Raw genomic sequence first — 17,475 nt, forward strand, 5'->3', positions numbered from 1 at the left:
CTGCATGCACAGGGGAGAATTTCCCCCCATCCCGTTCTTCCGGACAGGGCAGGACTATCCCCCCATAGCACCCGCACATGGCAACTCTCCTCAGACATGGTGAACCTTCTACCTGGTCGGCAGAGGTGAAGCCCTCTGGATTCTGGGGGGGTCTGCTCCACACACGCTGCAGAGGGTGGGCAGTTTTGTCCCGGAGACGTTACAAAGCAGAGGGACTCTACCGGGTCTCGAGCTGCTTGCGGGCGGGAAATGGCTCCAGGCCACGGTGCCTCTTGAAATGATTAAGTCCTACGATAGCGAGGTGCATGACAATGAGCTTCATGGCTCAGCTGTCTTGGCTGGGTATGGGCCCCCGAAGACCTGCCAGGAATCAGGCCAACCTAGACTTTGAGGGGAGTTCCGTTGGGGGCACCTCTGCTGGCCTGAGGTGTTACCGACGTGAGGGATGGGAAGGTTCGGCAGGGGAGGCATGGGGTGAGCAGGTTGCAGGGCCAAGCCAGGCTCTCCTCGGCCGGGGCGGGGAGGAGGTCCAGGGAGTGCCGGGAACGGGAGAATCTGTGTCTAGCAGCAGGGGATCGGGCTGATGTCTATCAGCCCCAGGCTCTGGAGGTGCCTCCATTCCCAGGCTCAGCGACAGGGAATCAAGGTCAGTGTCCTGGCCGAACGTATGGGACAAGAGCTTGAAATGGGTCTCGGCAAGTTTCTTATCAGCCTAGTGCGCTAGAAGAGCTAGCTAGGCCGTACGGGCTGGTGGAGAAGACAGCGGAGTAGGACACTGGCCCTAGTTCTGCCACTGTCCCGCTGATTAACCTTGGGCATGTCACTCCATCCCCTTTCCTTTTCCACCTTGTGTCCCTCTTGTGCATTTAGTGTTAGCTCTTCAGGCTGCGGCCAGTCTCTCAGATCTGTGTCCAGCGCCCAGAGCAACGCCCCCTGACCTCACCTGGAGCCTCAGCTGCTCCTGGAAAGATACTAATCAATAATACAAATCTGAACTACCATTCTGAATGGCATTGCAGGTGGGGGCTCAAACCATGCCTGGCAGGAAGAGCAGGAGGGGGATGGGCTGTGTCTGGCCCTATGAACCCGTTGCCAATGCCGGGGCGGTGGCCAGGCAGAGAGCAGAACGGAAGAGAAAATCTTGTCTTCTCTCCTCCACCTGCAGGGACATTGGCAGTGTGTAGACACAACCACTAGAGGGCAGTAAAGCCACCCACATGGAGCGTTCCCAGTCTGGCACCCAGGAGCAAATGGAAAATTGCCCTTTGAGGTTCCCGGCCAGGCTCCGATCCAGGCGGGCGCAGCGAGCCAGTTCGGGTGTTTCCCCCAACTGTATTTGGAGCAGGACAAACTTTGGGGCTGATTCTCATTTATATTAAGGCCCCGTTACAGGGCCTGGGGAGGTGAAGTGAGCCAAGCAGGCCCTGGTGGCAATGGGAACCAGGGCTTCTGGCTTCACAAGTCCCAGAGAAATCCAGTCCTGGATTCTTGGTCATACTGGAACTGGATTCTGGGGACACTTCCACTGCTCATGAAGGACTGAGCAAGGGGTCGATGAGGCAGAATATCTGTTGACTTGGGTACACCCCAACTTCGATCCATTGTGATAGCAACTCTACCGGCAACGCAAGGCAGCTTACCCCTTTGGGACCTCATCTCTTTCCTTGTGGGTAACTTTCCTTTGACCTCCTCTTTGCACTGCCCTTGTCTCCTGCCCTCTCTCCAAACACGTGTCAAGAACCATTGCCTGGTTAAATCTCCCCTCCCAATTTAGTTTTTTTGCCAAACAAGCTCTTCTCACCCCAAACACTAATGGAAAAAGTCTCAGGGTTATTTCTCTTTTCTTTTCAAATTCCATCAGAAACAGATTTTATTAACAAACACAGCAAGACTGGCCCAGGAGACCAGTTGCAATCAGCTGCCTCACACAGCTTGGTCTTTAACGAAAGGTCAAGTAAAATTGCACTGGAGAGCTAGGGGAGGCTTATAAAAGTTCACTGAGCATAGGGCAGCAGGGTTCTGTAATGAGCCCCACTCCAATAGCACTGCCAGCGGCAAGCATGCAAATATCAGGAAATCAGCTTAAAAATCTTGAGATTCAAACAATAATGATTTGCCCTCTTGCTTTTGACCCTAAAACTGAATATTAGGATATAATCCCTAGGTACATAAAAGCTAGGTATTATAGGGTACTGTATTGCTAATAAAGGTAATTCCAGTCTTTTATTCATCATTAGGAAGACTAGACACTGATTGTTTTTACATAGCGTCTGATATTCTCACATGACTCCAGCAGCTGGGGCTTCAAGATAGGCAGCAAAGTATTGCACCAAAATCTTGTGAGTTGGCAGCGTAGCTTCTACCACAGAGAGGACACCCTGGGTATTGCCCCAAAGTCTCTCTTTCCTGTGGTTTAAGGCGGGGCTTGTCTCCACGTGGAAGTTATTCCAGAATAAGGGGTGAATTTAAAGTGCAGTAGGTCTCCATTACACATTCTTATCCCAGAAGAGCCATGCCGGTCCATTTCCCTGTGCAAACAAGCCCTTCGCAACACAGGCCCAGATGGCAATGAGGAGCCTAATTGCCTTTGAGGATCTCAAGCAGGGCTGTGTTTACAGACGGACTCAGCCCTCAAGAGGTATGTCTACACAGCAGCGTTTTTTCGGAGTAACATAGCGTGTGTCTACACAGCAAGCTGATGTTTTGAAATGACATAGAGATGGAGGACTTCTTACTTTGACTCCTGCAACCCTCTTTGCACGAGGAGTAGGGGAAGTCGAAGGAAGAGCGCTCTTCCTTCAACTGCCTGCTGCGTAGCCAGCACCAACAGCCGAAGGAAGCTATTTTGACTTCAGCGAGGCAATTGACGTGGCTGAAGTTGTGCTTCTTAATTTGACTTTTGCCCTGCAGTGCAGACATGCCCAAACTGCTCCATCATCTGGCTGGTCTCAAGGGTTTCTCCCCATCCTAGTGTCTAGCTCTCTCTTGCCTCAGAAAAACTCGTAGCCTTTTCTAGTCCAGAGTTTGGGCTAGTCAGGTGTCCCTGATCTAATTGCCTGAGTGAGGCAGCAGAATAGCTCTGTTGTCCCCGCAGGGCTCCACTCCCCACTGCATGTCCTTAGAGAAGGTTTCACTGTCAATTGCTCCCCCCCTGCTCATCCAGGCCTTGGGAGATCATGAGACTTGAAAATGGAAATTGACTAGCAGGTGGCTGTACAGCAGAGTGAAACTGACCAGTCTCAGAGTCCAAACTGAGCCATGCAAAGGAGGGAGAGTGAGCAAGTCCCTTTAGCCTTAGCCCCCGGAGTGGCCATTTGGGCCCCGGTGCTTTAACCTGGCAGTGCCCCCCAGGATCAGTCGAGCAGGCAGAGCCACCCACCTCGGGCTTGGGGCAAGGGTCTCACTTCGTTCACGTCCGGCTCGCTGTTGGGCCGATGCACCTCCACCATGATAAAGTGCTGGTTGATCGCGGACTGCGGGCTGCCTTTGTCTGGATCCAGGGGCGCCAGGGGCGGGGGAGGGGATCGAGGCGCAGGTGTCGGGAGGCTACTGGCTGGGGTGCTCTCAGGAGAGGGAGTCTTCAGCCTGGTTGGAGACTGAACTCTGGGGAAGGGGCCTATCAGGTGCTGGTTGACCAGGGACAAGTGGGCACCCATGTGCCGCCTAGTGCTGTGACCGGCAGGGGACACGGCGGCATAGATGGCGCTCGAGCCAGAATCCTCGGTGGACACGGAGGCCAAGGTGGAAGCCATGCTGGCCGCATCCTTTTCGGGGTGGCTGGGAGACGGGGTGGGGCTGCGAGGGGCCATGAAGAAAAGGCCCGACTGGGAGGATTCGGAGGAAGGGCGCTTGGGTGTGTCTGTTGCTGCATTTCGGAGCTGAGCAGTGGAGGAATCCAGAGCTAGAGCTGGAAAAGGGGGTGGGGGCTTAAAGCTGGGCGGTTCCTCAGGGAAAGATGAAACATCGTCCTGCGGAAAACCAGAACAAAAAAAGCCATTAGGTGCCACAATGTGAGACGATAGATCCTTCCCTTTCCTGGAGACCTGCAGACTGCCCCATAGCCTGGTCTTCTGTCATCTGCAATGACCAATCTCAGACACGTCCCTTGGATTGGAGGTGACAGGCTGGAAATTTCAGCAGCAATCTGAATATCTTCTGGAGCGTGACGATTGATAGAGGGAAAAGTCTGGTAATCCCGATTTTAGCTCCAGTATCTGTGAATACTATTCTTACTCACAGATCCTGAGTCCTTTTCCCTAATTCTGTGATGTTATTTGCATCAATCATATCCTGCTGCAGTGAGTTCCACAGGTAAGGGGTATGGGAAAGTACTGGAGAAGATGAGCCAAAGTATGGGTGCCTTCATTCATTGTTGATTTCCATTTGAGGAAGCACTGAATAAAGCAGGGAAAAGAAGGTGAGGTATCTTACCAGAGAGATGTCTGGCAGGGCATTAATACTGTTCTGGAGTCCCTCTCCGTTTCCCTCTAGGTCGGATGTGTTCTAGACACGTAAAGGAACAGAAAAAACAGCCAGTCACTGCACCATCTGGCAACACAAAGCACAGCAGAGGCCCTAGTGGGAGAGGCTGCTCCGGAGGTTAGGGTGAGTCTTAGAAAACCTCCCACGGACAGAAATGTTTGCAGCAAAGGGAGTGTTTTGGTTTCAGCGACAGAGGCTTGTATTCATGGAACGGGCTCCCCTGCAGCATGGAAGATCCTGGCACAACCGCTAGGACAAAGCAGCCAGGAAGGGAAACTGTCTGTCTCCTTGCTGAGGGAAACTCATAATGCAAACCGGCTCCATAAGCAGGGACCAGTTGACTCAGCTGCAGCCAGCCACTCGGCGTGTGCTGTGTACTGCCCTGCGGTGGCCGATCCACGGTGGAGCTGCTGCCGCGCCATGTGCAGGCTGGGCAGGCAAGGCCATCAGCAGGAGCACTGGATTTGTGGGTTCAAGCCCCCACGACGAGCCTCGTGCTGTTGATACCCTTGGTTAATAATGCCTGGGACGGTTAGTAACACTGGTGGGAATCCCTGGGGCCTACGGCTGCCATCTGGGTGCCCCGACCTTCCTGTTGACCTCAGCAGGGAATTTTAGGGGAGCCAGGGATGCAAGGATGGAACCCTTGGTATGTATCTTGGCAGCAGCCCTTCTCTTTGCCTCCCCTGCACCCCGCTGGGAAGCAGGGGCCACGCCCTTGGGGACCCACTGTCAGGTGCAGCAGCTGCGAGCGCGGAGGCAGGACTGAGCTAGGCTGCCTGGACTAGAGGCAGCGGAGATGTCTGAGCACGGCCAACACCTCCAGAGGGGCACGGCTGAGCTCCCATGCATTGGTAGGGCTGCCTGGAGAGGCCCTGGCTCTGACAGGTGGGACCATCACTGAGCATTTCAGTCCCACTCTCCAAGCCACAGGATCTCATTTCTCTTTGGACTATGGGCTTGTGGGCACTGGGGTGAGACTGTGCTGCAGGCGGCTGTACTGTACTTAAACTGTACTGGGTGTAGCTGTACTGAGAATATGCTGCAGGTGGCTGTACTGTACTTAAACTGTATTGGGTGTAGCTGTACTGAGACTGTGCTGCAGGCAGCTGTACTGTACTTAAACTGTACTGGGTGTAGCTGTACTGAGAATATGCTGCAGGTGGCTGTACTGTACTTAAACTGTACTGGGTGTAGCTGTACTGAGACTGTGCTGCAAGTGACTGTACTGTAACTGTACTGGGTGTGGCTGTACTGAGACGGTTCTGCATGCACTATATTATACTGTACTGAGACAGCCCTGCATGTGACTGTATTATACAGAGGCTGTACTGCATGTGGCACTGTTGCTGTAGCCTCGTGCGGGTGCCTTGCCCTGGTGAGGAAAGCACAGCAAACCCCGCTTTGCACACCAGCACAGCGCAACTCCAGGAGAGCGTAGCATTGGCCAGATGCATCTGCATTTTGAGAGTGTAGCGCGTGCCCCGCCACCATGGCCACAGCCCCTGAGTCAAGTTCTCAGTTTGCAGAGGCCGGGGTGGTGTGTGCGGGTCTCTCTCTATCTGGCCCTCTCTCCATTTGGTGGCCGTCGCCTCCGTCAGGAATTGCAGCTGCACTAGGAGGAGATCGCCTGGCAGGGCCTCCATTTCCACAGTCCCGTCCATTTCATTTCCTTCTCCCCGCGCTTCCCCCCTAGCAAAATGCTTCTTCAGGAGCCCACACACCCCGCCCGCCCAGCGCCTTCGGCTCCCTCCCCAGCTCAGCTGAGCCCGCTTGTGGTTGACCCAAGCATATTTTCACCTCCCGGGGCAGTGGTGCTGGCACAATTTTTAGGGTGGTGGTGCTGAGCTGAGCCCTGCCTTACCCCTGCCCACACCCCTCACTGTCCCAAGCTAAGGGTACAGCTGAGGGACCCAGGGGCTGGCAGCGGAGCCCCCAGGAGCCCCCAGGACTGGCTGCCAGGACCCTGGGAGACACTGGGTCTAAGTGGCTGGAACCTCAGGTGGGGAGCCAGTGGTCAGGATCCCCTGGGGCTGGCAACTGGAACCCTGGCATGGGGTGCAAAGTCTGCGGTGTTCCACAGCACCCTGCACCCCTATTTCCCGCGCCTGTGTTCAGGGGCGGGGGGTAGGGAGAGTGGGTGGGATCTTCCACTCTTCGGGGGCAATGAAAGAGTCAAATCAAGATTCTCCCCCCACCGCACACAACACCCCTCCCTGACCTGCAATCAAACCAGACGGTCTCAGATGCAAACACACGCCAGCTGCGGGGTGCATCGGGGTTGTGGGCTTTTTATTCATAATAATTCTAGGCAAAATTAATTATCAAATGTCAAAATACAGCCCGGAATATGCCAACACCAGCAGCGGAGCGTGAGAAATCAGCCCCAGAACTCAATGAGTTCGTCGGTCTCTCGGTGCAGCGGGGGTGGGGGGCCTGTCAGTCAGGGGCCGGGGAGCGCTGGAGAACAGCAGCCGGAGGAGAGAGGCTTGGAGCGGCGAGCGCCTGGCTAATGAACGCGGGGAATTGAGGGAAATGTCATTTCCATGCACCGAGGGGTTCTGCAGTGGGGCTAGGCCGGGGCGGCACGCCGCATCCCAACAGGGCGGGCAGAGGGGCTGGGACAGCAGAAGGTCTTCTCTTCGCTCTTGTGGGCTCCAATCTGACTCCACCACATGGCGGGGGGAGAGGGGGACAAGAGCTGGGGGAGGAGGACTTGGAGCCTGCCCCAGCTCAAAGAGAAGAGGAGAGGGTGGAATTTAGGCAGCTCCCAGGGGAGTCGCGCCTCACACGAACACACCGCCCGGGGAAGGGAAAAAACGGATTGACAGAGCCAGACGAGCGCCCAGGCATTTGCTTCTTTAAGATGGGCCCAAGGAGGAAAACAGCAGAACACCCGGGGCATCCCCTGCCTACAGCCTCAGCTGAAACCCCTCCAGCTCATCGTCGACCATCTACAACAGGGGTTCCCCAACGTTTCAGCATCACGCCCCCTTTTTGATTTTTGAGAAACTCTCACGCCTCCCCCCACAATAGCAACAAAACCTTGAGCAAAAAAAAAATAAAAAATAAAAAAATAAAAAAAAACTAACCAGGGGAAAAAAAGTTTCGTTTCTGAAAAACAAAAATAACAGCAGAACTTGGGGGGAAGGGGCAGATTGACAGGGGGGAGGGCTGGGTCGGCTCGCGCCGCCCCCCAGAATTTCTTCACGTCCCCCCAGGGGGGCACGTCCCCCAGTTTGGGAACCCATGATCAACAACAACCGTGGGAAACCAGCCCTCCCTCTCGCAGGCCTCGGGGCACAGGCCCGTCCTCGCCTCCAGACAGCCCCCCTATCTGAAGCAAATTCTTGCCAGCAGCCAGCAGCACACGTCAATCATACGCACCCAGGAATGCGCCCCCCCCCCCGCAATCAGCGCTGGTGCCAACCCTGTCCACACATCTACACAAGCGACACCCTCACAGCACCTAACCACATCAGCCACCCCATCTTGGGCTCATCCACCTGCACATCCACCAATGTGATCTATGCCAGCAAGTGCCAGCAATGCCCCTGGGCCACAAGAAAGGGTTAATGGACACCCATCAGATATTCCAATGGTCACTCGTAGAAACCTGCGGGCAGGGGGCATTTTAACCTGCCTGGATGCTCAGTCGCGGGTTTAAAAGTCGCCGTTCTTCCGCAAAGGAATGTCACCAGCCAGCTCCAGAGAGAGACTGCGGAACTGGCCTTCCTATGCAAATTTGACGCTGTCTCTCAGGGACTGAACAAAGACATGAACTGGATGGTCCGTTACATTCAACCCCCAAATGACGTTAAACGCTAAGACACATCCAGCCCATTCTCTTAACCTCGTTTAGCACGGGCGCTACAATCGACAAGGGTTTCCCCCCTCCCCCTCTCCCTTCTTTTTGTGCGCTACATTCAGGGGGTTTCTCCTCTTTGCTCCACTCCTCTGAGGAAGTGGGTTGTGCCCACAAAAGCTCATGATACTGGATAGATATTTGTGGTCGTCTCTACGGTGCTACAGGATGACTCCTTTTTTAAGTTACAGACTAACACGGCCCCCCCTCTGAGACTTATGACCAAGAAAGGCCCCCAAGCGATCTGGCAGAGGAGGGGACGCAGTTATTGGGCCAAATTCAGAACAGGGCTGAGCATCCACGCTGAGCTGACCTGCTTCCCCCAGCTCTGCCCTGGGCTCTACCGCAGAAGAGAGCTGCTCCCCCTCTCCTCTCTTCTGTGATCTCCCGCTGCTGCCCCCAAGCCAAAGGGTCTGTCAATAACCACACAGGAAGCCGGGGCATTTCCAGTCCCCTTTGCATTTTGCCGTCCGGGGGAGGCAGCAGGGTCCGTAACTCAGGTGAGCTTTTTCACCGCCCGGCAGACTTTCCAGATGGGCGAGCGAAAGCTTTCCATCTGCCAGCTGAGCGAGGCTGTTAGCCGCACACCAGCCATAGCGGGCTGGAGCACTTCCACCGCGCATGCCAGACCCCCCCATCTTTGAAGCCCACCCACTCTGCAGAGGGAAGCTCACTGAGTAACACCGAGTCCTGTTGGCAGATCTTCCCCTTGCAGCCCGGGGGAAAGATTAAGGCTCTGGAACTGCACAAAGAGGGACCCTCAGGAGACAGACACTGAGACTCCCCCAAGGCCCGTGGGCTAGAAAAGCTTCCAGGGAAGGTGGAGTGAAGAGAGAAGCTATTTACATGGAGAGCACAGTCTGCTGCTCCCAGCCAGGCGTGAATGGACACAGTCGGCCTGCTAGTGCCTGCGCCCATCTATTCTACGCTGGTTCTTACACCACGGCCATCACCGGGGCAGCTAACACCTGGCCCTGGCTCATGTGCAGTGTCAATTTCAGCAGTGCACTGGTAGGGACAGGCCCATACGCAGCGGTGGGGGGTAGTGAAGGGTGTGAAAGCACCCCTCATGGTCGCCCAAGTTAGCATGTTCCGGCCAGCCAGGGGAAGGCAGGAGCAGCTCGCTGCCCGAGCCTCCCTCCCGCATGCTCTGACCAGCTGGGGGAAGGCTGGGGCTGATTTCCCTGTTTCCTTGGGGGATCAAAGGGGGTGCACTCACACCCTTGCGGTCCACATGTTCAAAAAAAGCCCCCCACCCCCGAAATCCCTGAGTACGGGCCTGAGGGAGTTTGCACCCTGGGTTGATGGACGTACAATACAAGGCTCTCCCGCGTGCCGCATGGCTGCTGCTTTCCTGCGCGATGCCAGAGCCGCTCTACACCAGCCGGGCCATCTGCCTGGAAGCTCCCGTGCTTGGCGAGGAGCGGGGAAAGTTGGATGAATTCCTGGAGATTTCATCACACGACTTTATCTTTAATTAAAGATTCAGCGTTAATCCCTGGCGACGCCACGACAATCCCGAAGGCCGGGCAACCTCCTGGCACAATTCTTTCAAGAAAACCAAAATCCCAGCTCACACTGAACAGGGAGAATCTCTGCCAGTAACAACCCGGTCCAGGCCCAGGTGCAGCTCACTCAGTCTGGATTGTCAGCGTGGCCTGGGCTATCTGGCAGCTGTGCCCTTTAAAATTCCCCTTTCCCTGCAGGGTGAATGGCACCCCGTCCCGTCCCTTCCCTTCCTGCGGGATGGCTGAATTTTTCACAGGTCACACTGTGGCAGATCTCTGTGCTGAGCCAGGAAAAGGGTCCTATCACAGTCAGTCCATTTTGGTCAATTTCTTGGCATAGGGTTTTAAAGCTGGTAAATGTCACGATTTCAGAGATTTAAACACACCCCGGTGTTGTACCTGCAGTGAGCCTGACCCACAAGAGAGTTGTGGGGAGTTACAAGGTTTGTATAAGGGAGGGTGTTGCCACCCTTAAAGGGTCTGTCGACACTAGGGGGCTAGTGTAGACGTGCCCTTTCTTCCGTGTTGCTGCTGGCTGTGGTGCTGCCTTCCGAGCTGGGCTGCTGAAAAGCAGCAGCTGCTGGCTGGGATCCCAGCTCTGCAGGCAGCAGCAACACAGAAGTAAGGATGACATGGTAGGGCATTGCTACCCTCACTTCTGCACTGCTGCTGCAGGACGCTGCCTCTATCTGCTGTCGCTCTCTGGCTATCTGGTGCGGAAGGCAATAAAACAGCAAGGGTGGCAATAACCTTGCACACTGCCCCCGCAGCTCCCTTTTGGGTTGGGACCCCCATTTGAGGAACTCTCCCTGTGAAATCCACATCGCATGGGGGGAACCACGCCGAAGGAGGTTTCACGCTCTGGGATGCCTTTTCCATGCCCATGAATTGGGCAGAGTCCTACCCGTGAGGACACCCCCCGCTGGTGTGCTCTGGCAGAGACTACAGGACTGCTCTGGTTTTACACCCATTCCACCCCAACTCTGTTTCTGGGGGGCTGTTTCTAGGGCATCTCAGCTGGAGATGGCTCCGATCCATTCTGTGGTTGTTCCAGAGAAAGGGCTGGTGGGCTCTTCGTCTCCGGCCACACTCAGGCACCCTGCACTGGAGGGGGGACTGGCTCTCTGAGCCAACACATCCTGCCACCACCCTCTGTGCTGTTCGGGGGCGCTCAGCAGCCCGGGGCTGCTCTGTGCCCAGGCCTTGCAAACAACACTGCTGACGCTGGCTGCTTCTGCCCGTCTGCGTGGCGATATAAATATCCTTCCATTTTTTGCTGAGTACCCTAAAAGAGGACTGGATTTCTCTTACGCCTAATATTTTTGGGCAAAACAGAAATTGCTTCGGGCTGTAAAAAGGTAATGCCTTTCAAGCAAAAGTGGGCCGCTAGGAGCTCACACTATTTTAAGATCATGGTTTACCAGATCGCATTTTAAAAAGCCTCCGAAGCATCAATAGCTTTGAAAAACAAGGGTCTGGAAACAGTTCTGCTCCAATCAGCCGTCTATTGCGCCGCTCTCGAATTTATGCTCTTCACAGATTCTGAGCTCGGAAGGGAACGTTATGCCCCTATAGCGCAGGGGTGGGCAAAAGGGCCTCTGGCCCGCCAAGTGGGTTGATCCAGCCCACGGAGATCCTGCTGCTTCCCTGCCCCCAGGCCAATTAGAGCCTGGGAGTGGGGGGAAGTGCATGAAGTTTTCTCTGCCCTGCCAGGAACATGTGGCACTTAGAAGTGTCACGTGCTCCTGGCAGGGCAGGAGGAGACTTGGTACATTCCTCCGCCACCAAGCCCTGATTGGTCTGGGGGCAAAAGGGGGAAGTGGCCTCAGGGGAACCTCTTGTGGGGGAGGGGACAAAGACTTTACGTGCTCCCCCACCCCTAGACTAATCATGGTCTGAGTGTGGGGAAGTGGGGAAGTATCCTGGCTCCGTTCCTTCTGCTTGGGGCTCTGCTCCTTCCGGTGTGGCCTGGGGCCACTTCAAAAATTTCTGGTAAAAAATTATTGCCCACCCCTGATCTAGTCTGGCCCCTGCAGACCACAGACAGGGGAATTTCACCCACCGATTTCTGTACTGAGCCCAACTGTGGCTGAGCTAGAGCGTGCGTGTTAGGAAAACACCCCGTCGTGAGGGACAGACTGCAAGGGATGCAGAACCTACCACATTCCCTGGCTAGCGGTGGCAATGGTGAATTAAACTCATTGTTAAACATTAGAACCTCCTTCTCGCCCATTACTGCTAATGATGGGAGCCGGGCAGAGAAAGACATTCCAAGTCCAGAAGGGTCCAGGTATTTTGAAAGCTGAGTTTGTTCAGATTTGGAATCAAGCTCAAAATTCTCCACAAAAGGGAACAGAGTCCCAGACTTGGGGCAGTCTGCATGGCAAGCTGCCACGGAGCCCCCCCACCGCAAAAGGCCCAGGGATACCAGGCTCTCTGTTCCCTCTGCAAAGTACTTCGAGGTCCTCTGATGAGAAGAGCTCACAAATTAAGGTATGTCAATTGCGTAGCTTATTTTGAAATAGCTTATAGAATCATAGAATCATAGAACCATAGAGCTGGAAGAGACCTCAGAAGGTCATCAAGTCCAGCCCCCTGCCCTAGGCAGGACCAATCCCAACTAAATCAACCCAGCTAGGGCTTTGTCAAGCCGAGACTTAAACACCTGTAGGGATGGAGACTCCACTACTTCCCTTATTTCTGAATTGGGAGCATCTACACAGGACTTATTTTGAAACAGAGCGTTCTTCCTCAAACTTCCCTTCCTCTTCGTACAATGAGGGTAACAGGAGTTGGAGTAAGAAGTCCTCCAGCTTGACAGTATTTTGACATTATTTTAAAATAACTGCCTGATGTGTAGACGCACACACTAGTTATTTCAAAATAATGTTGCTGTGTAGATGTACCTTTGTGATCATTCCTGGGGTTGGCAGCAGAGGTAGATGCAGGGCCCAGAAGTCTGGAGTACCAGCCCCTTGCTTTAACCACTAGACAGCCCCACCGCACTTTTATTTATACCCTTGTCCCTTTAAAACTTCCCCGCAGGAGTAGTTCCTCCTAGAACGCAGTTCATGCTCATTCTCAGGGCTCATGATCAATCATAGAACACAAGAACTGGAAGGGATCTCAAGAGGTCATTGAGTCCAGTCCCCTGCCCTCACGGCAGGACACAGTACGATCTAGACCATCCCTGATAGACGTCTATCTAACCTGCTCTTAAATATCTCCAGAGATGGAGATTCCGCAACCTCCTTAGGCAACTTATTCCAGTGTTTAGCCACCCTGACAGGCAGGAAGTTTTTCCTAGTGTCCAACCTAAACCTCCCTTGCTGCAGTTTAAGCCCATTCATTGCTTCTTGTCCTAGCCTAAGAGGCCAAGGAGAACAATTTTTCTCCCTCCTCCTTGTGACACCCATTTAGATACCTGAAAACTGCTATCATGTTCCCTCTCAGTCTTCTCCTTTCCAAACTAAACAAGCCCAATTCCTTCAGTCTTCCCTCACACGTCATGTTCTCTAGACCTTTCATCATTCTTGTTGCTCTTCTCTGGACCCTCTCCTATTTCTCCACATCTTTCTTGAAATGTCGTGCCCAGAACTGGACACAAGACTCCAGCTGAGGCCTCATCAGCGCAGAGCAGAGCGGAAGAATAACTTCTCGTGTCTTGCTCACAACACTCCTGTTCATGCAGCCCGGAATCATGATGGGGGAGGGTGGAATGGGATACTTCTTCTTTCTGTGTTGTGTCTATTCTATAGGGCCTGATCCTCTGCAGTACTGAGCGCCTCCCAGGCGCCTCTGGGCCCTGCGCAGGATCGGGAGAACTCTGCTGTCTGTCAATCTGACTCTATCTCCGCTATGAAATAACCACCAAACAAAATCAATGCCGAGTTCAATTTTGTAATCATAATAATTACATAGCTGCGAAAAAAACAGACCCAACTCCCTCAGGACCAGCTCGTGTTTTAGCAAATCCTACAAGAAGCCTGCCTCGGTGAACAAGAGGCTGCAGCTGGCTCTTACATTGTACAATTAACCCCTGCTTTGCAGAACGGAGCCGAGAGTAAAAGTCATTAAGCTCAGAGGTGATAACCGGGCCTGGCTGGGCCACACGTCAGCCTCCAGCTGGTCGCGCCAGATAGAAAGGGTCATAATTACTGTCCAGTGCCAGGTTACAGGGAGTTTAATGAGGACTTGGCTTGCCTGCGGGTGAATGTCCATAATGATATCGCACCTTGCAAGGCTGGAAGGAGCTAATTGCCTTCCAATTTTCCAGTTCATTCATAGGATTCCTCATTAACCAGCAGCCTGGAGACTTGAAGAGACCCTTAGTTTACATCTACCCTGCCACCAGCCCCCCATCCTCCTCCAGTGGTGAGCCTCAAAGGGCCACATTGGGGGGAGGGCTAGCTCAGCGGTTTGAGCATTGGCCAATGAAACCCAGGGTTGTGAGCTCAATCCTTGAGGAGGCCATTTAGGGTCCTGGGGGAAATCTGTCAGGGATTGTACTTGCTCCTGTTGTGAGGGCAGGGGGCTGGACTTGATAACCTCTCAAGGTCCCTTCCATCTCTATGAGATGGTATATCTCCATGTACATATAAATATAAAACTCACTGGGACTTGTGCTAGGGGGCTAAAACTAGCAGTGCTGCCATTCCCACTAGGGCCTGAAAGCACTAATTTTTCTACCCACATGTGGAATAAACGTGTATGCACACAGAGGCAAGTGTGAATGTGCACCATTGGTAGGAACAAAAAACCTAGGTGTGGGTGCTCTGCTAATCAACTGGGTGGCTTTGAATTTCTCGAGTGGCCATGCGCACACACAGCTTACAGTCACCCCAAGACACACAAGTGATTCAAAGAGGTAGCCAATCATCCAACTGCCCTCGGGATTCATTCTTAAAAACTGTCTAGAGAGCCAGTCACCAAACGTAGCCAACGGTAGACCCAGAATGGTGATACGAAACGGAGACCTACACGCCCTCCTTCCAGGAAGCAAATTTTTACCTCAGAGCAAGTTCACCTCACAGTGTGTGAGCTTCAAAGCGAGGCCTCTCAGCTAGCAGAACCGATAGGGCAACACTGCCAGTGACAAAACCCTTTACACACCACTTCAGGTGTAAGTTCATCCCTCTAGGTCAGTGTTTCTTAAACTGTGTTCAGTGGCACACTGGTGTGGCACGAGGCAGTTGGAGGTGTGCCACGGAGAACAACAGAATTCCAAATGGCCGCTCTTAAAAGGGTAGGCGACCTTTTTTTTTGCTCAATAATTTTCCCCCCAACCCTTTTTTCCCCCTCTCAATAACTTTCTCCCATCCCTTCTCCCTCCCTGATCTTTTTTTTTTTGCTCAGCCAAAAATCCTTGGTGTTTCTCATAAAAAAAATATTGTTTGGTGTTTCTCGGTCTTAAAAAGTTTAAGAAACACTGCTCTAGTTCATGCCAGCTTGTCCGGGTACCTCCCTCTCTTCTCCATCTCTCATTCAGAGCATGACATTCCCAGCACCAATGAGCCCGAATGAAAGGAAGCTTCGGCATCACTTGGCACAATGCGTTTGTGCATCATCACTTTTACAAATTTCCTGTTTTTTTTTAAATTCCAAAGCTGCCTTCAGCTTTGCAAAGTGTTCGTTGTGGGATTCTTAATATGGATGAAGAGAATTATGGGATGCCCATAATACATTCAGGTAAGGTAGCTCCCCAACATGATATCAGTACCCTGCCCATATGACACATTAGCTGCTGTGTTCTACCCCTAGCATGTATGCATTGGCTAACAGAACCGAACCCCCTCCAAATTGCTTCAAAGAGATTTTAACTCCAGACTTCAAAGAGAAGCCTCAGAACTGTCATGCATGCTTAAATTTAACACTTTACGTATGGGCCTTAACAAAGATGCTAATGATCACAAAGATTACAAAGATAGCTTCCCCAATTATCACCCCTAATATCATTACCTCACAGATACTAACCTTCCCCCCTCACCTCCTCTCTGTTCTAAAATCTCATTTGTCAATTATATATGTGTTCACTTTTTTTGATTGTATCCCTTTGGTATATATGGTTGTGCCAATTCTCTTCCACAATTTGATCTGAGGAAGTGGGTCTGGCCCACGAAAGCTCATCACCTAATAAACCATCTTGTTAGTCTCTAAAGTGCTGCATAGTCCTGTTTTTTGTTCCAACCCACTCCAGTTATGCTTCATCATGTTCGCTTCCCAGTACCAGCCTGAACCCCCCCCGATGCCCTTTTCATTGGAGCACGCTGGCATGGGAGGGGCTTTCCAGGGAGCAGGGCTATTGGGTAGGGAGCAGGAGGCACTTATGAAGTTGCTCCTCTGTCCCTGCAGATGCCCAGATCACATCCAGAGCAAGGGACCCGGAGCCCCTCTGAGCCCACAGAGACATGGCAAGCCACGTCAGGGGTTAGTGCAGCAGTCTGACATGGAGCCAGGGAGGTCGTTCTTGCTAGCCCCCTGCTCCCTCAGAGCCCAGACAGGTAAGAACCGATCACCGCCAGGAGCAACGTCACGCCGTCCGAACGCAGGCGCCGCGCCACGGAAACCAATTGCTGCGCCAGCTGCAACCCAGGTGCCTTCAGAGCCCACTCGCCCTGCAGGGTGAATTCCATCCGTGAACCTGGAGCCCCCTCCCGCCAGGCTAGAGGGGATTCTCCAAGGCTCTTTAGTGGATGCACTCAGCCTCACCAAGGAGAGCTGTCAATCATTCCCTGTATGGGGGGGTCTGACTGCCCAGGGTGGGTCCTATGCCAGTCAGCAGAACCTGGATATTTTGAGCCCCCTCCCCTCCGATCCAGCCCTTCCAGAAGAGGAGTGTGGCTGTGCCCCCGAGGTTAAGAGCCCTGCTACTGTGCGTTGCTATTACACTCCGAGGCTGCTCTGGGGCACTTGAATCAAAGATAATGCGGCCCTAAGGCCGTCGGGGAAAAGCCACCCTCTGCCTAGTCTCACCTGCCCTAATGAGCAACGTGACCCGCAGCCCAGCCCCGACTGGACGATGACACCAGGCAGCTGACAGGCGGGGCAGTGAAGAAGGAGCAAGCACTCTGGGGTCACGGCACCAGCCGGATTAAGGCAGAAGGTGTGGACAGAGCTAAAGGATAAAAGCAAACCCGGGAGAACGGCGCCCCAGCTGCTCACATGGGGAGAGCACAAAGAGGCATCAGCCTCTGGCAGCACACAGCTGAGGTGTGCCCCCTCCCTGCCCTGCCACCATGCAAACCCCAGCACGCGAGCGCCCCGCCCCGCCGCCAGGCCCCTACCTCCATCAGGTCGATTAGCCACAAGAGCCGCTCCTGGGGGAGCAGATCCACACGGACAAAAAGGGGAAAAAACAGAACGTTAGGGAGGAGGCAGAACAAACCCAGGACATGAACACAATGTGGCCCAAGCCCTTCCCCCCACCCCCGGGGCAGGCATCGGGGTGTCTCCCGTGCAGTTAAATTAAGGCACCGAGCGCTTTGTTCTGAGAGCCGCGCAGGACGTGGGGCCAAGGAACCGGCATCAGGGGGCTGCCTGGGCTCGCTCCTGGCTTTGACAGACATAACCGGCCCCCTGGAGTTCACGCCATCGTCTCCGCCTGCTGCACCACTGGAGCAA

The 17,475-nt window shown here is 53.7% G+C and overlaps 1 protein-coding gene across 2 annotated transcripts in view; it reads right to left on the reverse strand.

Moving 5' to 3' along the window:
• The window catches only part of WHRN (whirlin), a 114,357-nt gene that overhangs the window by 11,664 nt on the left and 85,218 nt on the right, over positions 1–17,475 (reverse strand). The window contains exons 8-10 of one of the 2 annotated variants that reach the window (XM_075905665.2): positions 17,139–17,171; positions 4,432–4,503; positions 3,380–3,968 (exon numbers count right to left, since the gene is read on the reverse strand). In XM_075905665.2, the coding sequence (XP_075761780.2) occupies positions 3,380–3,968; positions 4,432–4,503; positions 17,139–17,171 (694 nt within the window). The remainder of the gene's footprint in view (positions 1–3,379; positions 3,969–4,431; positions 4,504–17,138; positions 17,172–17,475) is intronic. The other variant, XM_075905666.2, reaches the window with a different exon arrangement.

The sequence above is a fragment of the Pelodiscus sinensis genome, chromosome 23 (genome assembly GCF_052426305.1).
Source record: "Pelodiscus sinensis isolate ZL-2025 chromosome 23, ASM5242630v1, whole genome shotgun sequence".
In the NCBI taxonomy this organism is placed as follows: Eukaryota; Metazoa; Chordata; order Testudines; family Trionychidae; genus Pelodiscus; species Pelodiscus sinensis.